Source organism: Microtus ochrogaster, unplaced genomic scaffold (assembly GCF_000317375.1).
Source record: "Microtus ochrogaster isolate Prairie Vole_2 unplaced genomic scaffold, MicOch1.0 UNK18, whole genome shotgun sequence".
NCBI classification, from domain to species: Eukaryota; Metazoa; Chordata; class Mammalia; order Rodentia; family Cricetidae; genus Microtus; species Microtus ochrogaster.
In genome coordinates this window covers 4978279-4986818 of record NW_004949116.1, presented here as the reverse complement: position 1 = coordinate 4986818, position 8540 = coordinate 4978279, and the positions used below count along the sequence as shown (strand labels likewise).

The following is an 8540-nucleotide window of genomic DNA, read 5'->3' as shown; positions in this document are numbered from 1 at the left end:
TCTCTTCTCTTCTCTTCTCTTCTCTTCTCTTCTCTTCTCTTCTCTTCTCTTCTCTTCTCTTCTCTTCTCTTCTCTTCTCTTCTCTTCTCTTCTCTCCCATCAAGCACATTTTGGGCTGCCCATATACTTCTGAGTATGGGGCCATTCACTGGAGAATGGTTAACTTTCTAATGACGTAACCTTGAAGAATACGTCTCTCCCTGGAAGCCTTTAACTCTCTGTAGCTCCTCAGCTAAGGGTAGAGGCTTGTGAACCCTTCCCACTCCATGCTGGGATCAAGTTCTTACACAGATCTTGTTCAGACAACCAAAGCTGCTGTGAATTCCTGAGTGCAGAGAGCCTGTCATGTCCAGAAGACAGCTTTTCTCTGGTCCTCCCCAACTCCTTGGCTCTTGTAGTATTTCGGTTTCTTCTTCCACCAAACATCTATTTTTCTATTGTCCTTGATTTTTTCACTGCAGCCCTATGTCTGCTCTGGCCTCTGCTCTTCTGTTCCTCAGCCTGTCCTTGGCTTCACTGTCTTCCAGTCTTCTCGGGTCTCACTTTGTTTTGCATTTTCATAAGCCAGTACTTCTCTAGCCGTGTTCAAGGGCTTCCTGTGACTGGAGGTTAAACCTGGGGAAAAGATAGAGCCTGTGAAGAACTTGTGGGTGCTTAGCCCAGGAGTCAGAGGAGCTAGCTGGTACAAGCTGAGGAAAAGGGAAGCCATCAGATAAGAAAGGATAATACTGACAGAGGTTGCTGTATGGAGGTCAAGGTACGTTAGGACCTGTAGTTTGGCTGTTGGGTCATCACTTCTACTGACACAGAAGGGGGCAGGTTGGAGGGGTGCAGGAAGAGAAGGGAAGAAGTGAGAATAGGGAGAAGGGAGAGAAACCAGAAGTCTGAAAGTATCTGGGCTATTAGGATCATCAGGTGGTTGATGTTTCTTGGGGGCTCTAGTTACATCGTCTCAGTATCAGAATCAAGCATCATGTTTTACATCATTGTCAGGCCTTGGGTGTCGGGATTCTAGCCTGGGTTTTCCTGCAACTTTAAGAAATGGGAGGCGGTGGCGGGGAGGAGGCAGAAATCCTCAATAAATAAATAAATTAAAAAAAAAGAATATGAAATGAAGCAAGAATAAATAGACTTTAAGACATTTTTAGAAATTGGCAGGAAGCTGGAAGTGTGATAGACAATTAGCAGAGGAGACTAGCCCAGTTTCTCCCAGTAGTGGAAGAACTCTTCCTTCTCCATGGAGCCTGGAAAACTTTGAATAAAAGATAATTCTCACCAAAAAAAAAAAAAAAGGCCATTTAGTCTCACTTTGTTATTTGCTCTTGTTGTATTTCTCTATTTTTATTTATTTGTCCTCTTCTTCCACTTTCCATATAGAATTTCAGTTTGATAAATTGTACCAAGGGAATGAAAGGAAACAAAGAGGTAATTTAGACAAACCTACTTAACCTAACAATGGAGCTGAAATATTTGTGCTCACCTTTCCCCTTTTCTTTCTTTAAAACTGAGGACAACATAATGGTCTGTTATTAGAAAATAAGTAAATTCTAGTGTGTTCAGTGATGCTGGGGCATGCTTAGGAAGCACCAGCCGCAGGGGCAGTGGCGGTACACACCTTGTCAAGATGTCATGTGAGGAAGAGTTGTGGGACAAAGGATGCGAGATTCAGACATCCTAGAGTTGGTTTAGAAGCCAAGACAATAGTGATCCCAAGGGTCTGACGTAGGATGGATCTGGTATGCTCAGCTGAAGAGGACAGTAGGAGACGAGAGCAGAGATGAGTGTAACTGCCCTCTTCCTCCTCTTTCCCTTCTCTCAGGCCTCTCCTTTCTCTTTCTAGCTCTTCCCAGAATCTATGTCAGCCAGGCTTTTGTTACCACTACAACTCTTGTCAAAGTTGCAGCAACTTCCATGGTACCTAACCCAGTTGTCAGCTGCACCGCCATCATTATTATGGTCTCCTCCTCTTCTCTTTTATCCCCTCTCCCATCATTTCCTGCCTCCTTATCCAGAAAGATTACTGTCAGTCCCTCAGCTTCGCAGTTATTTCAGCATTATTCAATTTCCTTCTTCTGTTTTTTGACTTCTGAATTATTCATTCTATCTTCTGTAGCTTTTCTCATCTTTGAAAAAAGCCTTCTGTCTTTGAATTCCTCTTCACAGTTCCTTTGTTCTGCTGCAGCACTAGGGAAGAACTCCAGTGCATTTCTTTCTGCTTGCACTTCTCTTTCCAGCTCTTCCTGGAATCCACGTTAGCTGGGCTTTTGTCTCCACTACTCCAGAAAAACAGTTCTTGTCAAGGTTGCAGTGACTTCCATGGCACCAAATCCAGTTGTCAGTCCCCTTTTCTCATCTTGCTTGGCCTGTCAGCAGTATTTGACACTGTTGCAAATTTTTTTTCCTTCCTGTGGGTCAGGAGATGTGCAGGCCCTTGGTGCCCCACCCTTGCTAACTGCTTGTCTGGCAGCCTCTTCACTGATGCTGAACATCTGAGAGTTACTTTGCTTTTAGACTTCTCTGCTTGCTTTTGCATCTTAGCCTTAGGACATTTTGTGTTATCTGCTGATTATTTTTTATTTTTTAAGCTTGTAACCTAGCATTTCCTCTGAACAGTGTATGTATGCATATATACAGACCTACTCACTCAGCTTTCCACCTTCATAGTGTATACCTCAAACTCAGCAGAACCTGGTCCTCCTTGGATCATTCCTTTTGTAATCTTCCCCGACTCGGACTTGGCAACTCAGCCTTTCCAGTGTCCTGTCAGGACCATAAGGGCAGACCAGTAAAAATGCCTGAATATTTACATTCCTCTGGGAAAAGGACCCTCTTGGGGGGCCAGAAATTCCATTATAGAATATATATCTTGTTTATTAAATAACTTATTTATCAAACATATGACATCACTTATTTAAATTCTCTAGAAGCTTGGTATTGACCACTTGGCAAAGATGTAAGTACTTAGGTGTAAATCTCTAAGTCAGCTTTTGTTAATCTGAATAGACCTTTATAGCCTTAAATTTTTTTTATCATGATATAGGGTGTATTCTAAACCAGAGTTGAATCACATATAACTTTACATTTCTATCATCATACAAAGTCCTTACCAACCCAAAATGTTTGAGGCGTGTTGTTTTCTTAGTCTAAAAGGAGATAAAATGAACAGAGGGTTCATTAGGACTAATAAGTATACTGTTTAACCTTAGTAAAAGATGGCTGCCAGCCATGTAGCTGCTTACATCATTATATGTCACCAGCTAAGATGGAGGAGAGCCACATGGTTACTGTTTAAAACATGTTTTTTTTTTATTTATTAAAGATTTCCGTCTCTTCCCCGCCACTGCCTCCCATTTCCCTCCCCCTCCCCCAACCAAGTCCCCCTCCCTCCTCATCCCAAAGAGCAATCAGGGTTCCCTGACCTGTGGGAAGTCCAAGGAACCCCCACCTCCATCCAGGTCTAGTAAGTTGAGCATCCAAACTGCCTAGGCTCTTACAAAGCCAGTATGTGCAGTAGGATCAAAAACCTATTGCCATTGTTCTTGAGTTCTCAGTAGTCCTCATTGTCCGCTATGTTCAGAGAGTCCAGTTTTATCCCAGGCTTTTTCAGACCCAGGCCAGCTGGCCTTGGTGAGTTCCCAATAGAACATCCCCATTGTCTCAGTGTGTGGGTGTGTTCCTTGCTCGTGTTCTCTCTCCTTCTGCTCCTGATTTGGACCTTGAGAATTATGTCCGGTGCTCCAATGTGGGTCTCTGTTTCCTTTCATCGCCTGATGAAGGTTAATATTCAGGAGGATAAAACATGTTTTTTTAACCAATGGTTACATGCACATATACACAGAATTGAATCCAAGTTACATACACATACATGCAAAATTAAACCCAGCTTACATTTACACATAAAGGGTTAAATAAAGTCACATGCATTCACACACAAATACACACACAAATACACACACATACACACACATACACAATACTAAACAAGAGCTGGGTAAATAAAAAGAAAGGAAGAACCAATTGGTGTGTACTGAGTGTTAGGAAACTCCATCTAACCTGCACGTTGCCACAAACAGACAGTGCATATAGAAAGGGAGAGCAGACAGACACAAGCAGGTTTTGGAGCAAAGAAAAAGGAAGAAAGTGGAGAATTTTTTTTTCTCTGTTTCATGACTGCCTGGTTCAAAGAATACTGAGGCCAGATTTGATTTGAAAAGAGTAGTCAGTGGATCTTAAAAGCGTGGAGGTATATGACACAGTTCCCAAGGATGAGACAGATCCAGGGATTCAGGGAGAATCAGATTGAGTAGACACAAGCTGTTCAATATATCATTATACAAGCACAGGGCCAAGGGCTCTGAACCCAAGAGGGACACAGTTGCCTGGTACCAGGACTTCTAGAAAAGGCAGAAGGCAAGGAGTGCACTGTTCTCAAGAAATGAAGCTTCATATCCAGGGGAATGGTCAGAGGCAGGGAGCTCCTCCAAAGATCCAGTTGTTGGTATTGAATAGAAAGGCAAAGCTGTGGGTGAACAAGAAAGCAGATTTGTTGCAGGTGGAAGAGAGTGGATCTGCTGCAGGTGGAGCAGGCCAGTAGGCTCCTAGCGTGAAGTGGCTACCTCTGGCGGGCCCTGCCCGGTATGCCACATGCAACAGAGTTAGTGCAAGAGGTTTATTGGGAGGGGGAGAGTGAAAGCTTAAAAGGCTGCCTCGGAGTGGGGACTTGAGAGAGGCAGACAGACAAGAGGAAGAGAAGCACAAGAGAAAAAAGGGGGCAAGGGAGGAAATTAGAGACAAAGAAAGGAGTAAAAGGCAAGAGATGAGGCAAAGAGAATGAACTCTGCCTCGCGGACACTTTTAAAGGGTGCACATGTCACATAGCTGATGGCTGAAAGGTACCTAGTAACATGTAACTACTTTGGCAGCAGAGGCAGGCTGTTGCTGTGGAAAATAATATTGGAATTCGTAAATGAAAGAAGCAGTTTTACATATAAAACCCCAGTTTTTTCTCTATTTGAGAGAGTTCACTTAATGAAAAGGGGCAAATGTAGCTTAATAGGATTTATAATTAGCAGCAACTGAGTAGGGGAACAGGAAGAGAGAACAGAGAGAGGGTTTGAAAATGGGGAACTCCCTCCCAGCTATCAGATCACTGGCAGAATGTTGTAAAGGTCCTGTAGAATACTGGGATATAGGGTGCTGGGAAGCAGCCATTTGGATTAATATTTAAGGGGTATTTGGGCCAGATATGACAAAAGTTTGAGGTTTTCTAAAGGCATTCCACGGAGATATAGTGGAAGACATAGTTCCCATGAGTGAGGTAGAAAAGTAAGATCCAAGGGTCTACAATTCCTACCTTCCCAGGAATCCAGAGAGGATTGGATTTGAGGAGGCACAGGGGCCATGTGTGCTGAGTGGATGTGATTGCCTGATATCAGGGCTTGTTGAAGAGGCGAGAAACCATGGTCAAGAGATGAATACTCACTTGTGGGGAATGGCCAGAGAAGGGTGCTTACCATTCATGCCAGTGTTCACTGGAGGGACCCTGCCATCCCTTAGGTGGAGAAGGGAGGCTGTCATATGTGGACTGGGTTCCAGGGTCCTGACAAGCCTCAGACTGCTGCTGGACAAGAGGAAGTGCCAGGAGAGCCTGCCAGGGTCACAGCACTAATGTTATAATTTATTTAAAAATTGTGGGAAGGAGTCATGCCGTGCAGCAGGGCTCACATGGGAGGTTTATTGGAAGAGGATAGAGAAGGGGGCAGAGAAGTGGACAGAGAGGGAAGCAGACACTGGTCCCTGAGGGCAAGAGTGGTGGGAGAGAAAGAGACGGAGGTGGGCAAGGCCTGCATTTTATAAGGGAACATAGCAAGTGTGCACAGGTGGTATTCTTGGTAGCTGCAGCTGAGGATGTAGTATCCTGTCAGTACTTTAAGGGCAGACCAATACGGATGCCTGGATTCTCACTAATATTGAGCATACTGACACTCAGTTGGTAGTGCTCCTCTCCATTTTCATTGCTGTTTTCTAAGTGGTGTCATTACAGAGGTGACAACCACCCAGGTCCAAAGTCTTTGTTATATCCCATCAACTTATCCTGAGAGGTCCATGCTCAGGGTACCCCCTCGATTTCAACACTCTGGAAGTCTTCATATTTTCCTACATGCTCCATAAGCTTGACTGAGGCTTTATTTTTAGCATTTGGTCTTGATGGATATCCTGTTTCTTGACCTTCCCTGTTTACCCTTTTGTCACCCCAGCTCTGATAAAAGGAATGCAATGTAAGCATAATGGTCCTAATAAAAATGGGCAAAAGACATTTCTTAAAAGAAGACATACAAATGGACAACAGGTATAAGAAAATGTACTTAGCATCCTTGGACATAGAGAATGGAAAGAAAGACTCACCTCATACCTGTTGGAATGGCTGTTTCCAAAGAGCAAGAGGGAAGTGCTGTTGAGGATTTGGAAATGGAAAAAAAAGGAAGCCTTGGGTATCACTGGCACCAGAACAACATGGTGTGCTCTCCAGAATGTAAAGCAAGATTTCCAGGTCTTCCATTATGGATTCACATTCAAAAGAAATGAATTGATTTATGAGAGACACTGCTCAGGGTTCTTCACCATGTCAGGTTACAGAGATGACTGATGGTGTGTGTCAGTAGGTGAATGGGTAAAGAAAATGTGGTAATCCTTACATGTACCATTTAGCCTGAAGGAAACTGTGCCATTTGTGACAGCAAGGGATTATCTGGGGATATTCTGCCAAGTGAAGTCTGTGTATGTAGAAAAACAGGTACCAAATAATTTCATTTGTACATGGGATCTAAACAATTTGAGCTCATAGACATAGAGTGTAGAATAATAGTTCAGGGACCAGAAAGGGAACTGCCATGTTGCGGTGTGGCCAGTGGATGCCAAAGTTCATAAGAGTGAGCTTATTAGGTCTGCTGTGTGACGTAGTGATGTGGTGAAGAACAGTGCACTGTATGTTAAAAACCCTGAGAGTACATTGTAAGTTCTAATCAGTGTAGATGGTAAGCCTACAAGTCCCTCCCTCCATTAGCACAGTGGGGGAGGGCACTGCTGTGCATGGGTAGCAGAACCTCAGGTCATATTACTACCATACAGTTTTTATTAGACAAAGTGAATGGAATTTATATTTAAGAATTAAACCACAGCTGAATAAAGAATTTTAATTTTGATACGTGGTGTATTTATTGATCAGTTATTTTTATCCACATTGAGCTGTAATGCTTCTTTTATGTTAAAGCTTCATGTGATTGTCAGGTTGTGTTACCAACACATCCTTTACATATGATTGAAGCTCTTAGCATGCCTTGCTCTTCAGGAGGCCAATGTGTGTTCATTGATTTCAGTTTTCAGAATTGTTGATGATGGTTTGGCTTTTTACATTTCCACATGACTTTGAAAAACATTTGATCAAGTTATGAAAAGAGAAACTTCCCAGTGGGCTTTCTCAAAAAATAGTATTAAATTAGAATACTGCAGATCTTCAGAATTTACCAGTTCACATACATTAATATTTTTAATTAAAACATTATATTTGTGAAATGTCCAAAAGGTTCACTTTTCAGTAACTTGATCCTTCATTTTCTTTAGATACCAAAGATTAAACCTTTTTTTTAAAAAAATAAAAATGACAGGCAAAAAATGTAATGACCTGTTAAATTTCGTTTCAGATATGCTTTCTTCTTTTTGCCGTCCTCTACATCGTTTCCTACGTCATCATCACAAGATACAAGAGAAAATCAGGCAAGTAGAAACGCTTTTGTTACAGCTTTCATCAGAGCTGGGTATGTGGAGTGGTACACGGGCTCCACCCACACACTGCAGTTTAGCCATGCTGAATATGCTGGTGACTGAAGTAAACAGTTGCCCGGTACTAAGAACACTAAAAATAACTCCTAGGGAACCTGACTATGTTCAGAGTCACCTTACTAGACCAGAGTCCTTGCTTATCACAATTCTCATGTCCAGCTAAGAATAGTGTTGGCTATTTACTACTTGGGAAATTTAGAATTTATGAGGGTGTTTGATTCCTTGTGGCTGATTCTAATTGAACATCCTATTCACCCCAGCCCCCTTCATTTTCTCACTGTAGAATTGTCTCATCGTTTCTTTTTGCCTCTCTGTCTCTCTTTTAAGATAGATGTGCTTTCCTATTTACTCTTTTTGTGCTACGGGTTTTGCCTGCATGTGTATTTGTGCACTGTATTCATGCCTCATGTCTGCAGAGGCCAGAAGAGGGTGTTGGATCCCCAGGAGCTAGAGATACAGATAGCTATGAGCCTCCGTATAATTGCTGAGAATCAAACCTGGGTCCTCTGCAAGACCAGCAAGTGCTCTTAACTGTTGAGCCATCTCTCCAGACCCTGTTTTCCTTTTCCAAAGCAGTGTAGAATTTACAATATCAGTAATTGTACTGTTTTTTTAATCATATAGCATCCTTGTATTATTTCATTTTGTCCTGAGTTAATCATTTTTGTGTTTTTCATGTCTTTATTTTTTTCTTTTTTTTT

At 42.4% G+C, this 8540-nt stretch overlaps 1 protein-coding gene across 2 annotated transcripts in view; it reads left to right on the top strand.

Moving 5' to 3' along the window:
- The window catches only part of Lmbr1 (limb development membrane protein 1), a 136435-nt gene that overhangs the window by 11559 nt on the left and 116336 nt on the right, over positions 1-8540 (top strand). For both annotated transcript variants that reach the window (XM_005367461.2, XM_026789376.1), the window contains one exon: positions 7701-7773. In XM_005367461.2, coding sequence (XP_005367518.1) covers positions 7701-7773 — 73 coding nt within the window. Of the gene's footprint in view, positions 1-7700; positions 7774-8540 lie in introns of those variants that run through there.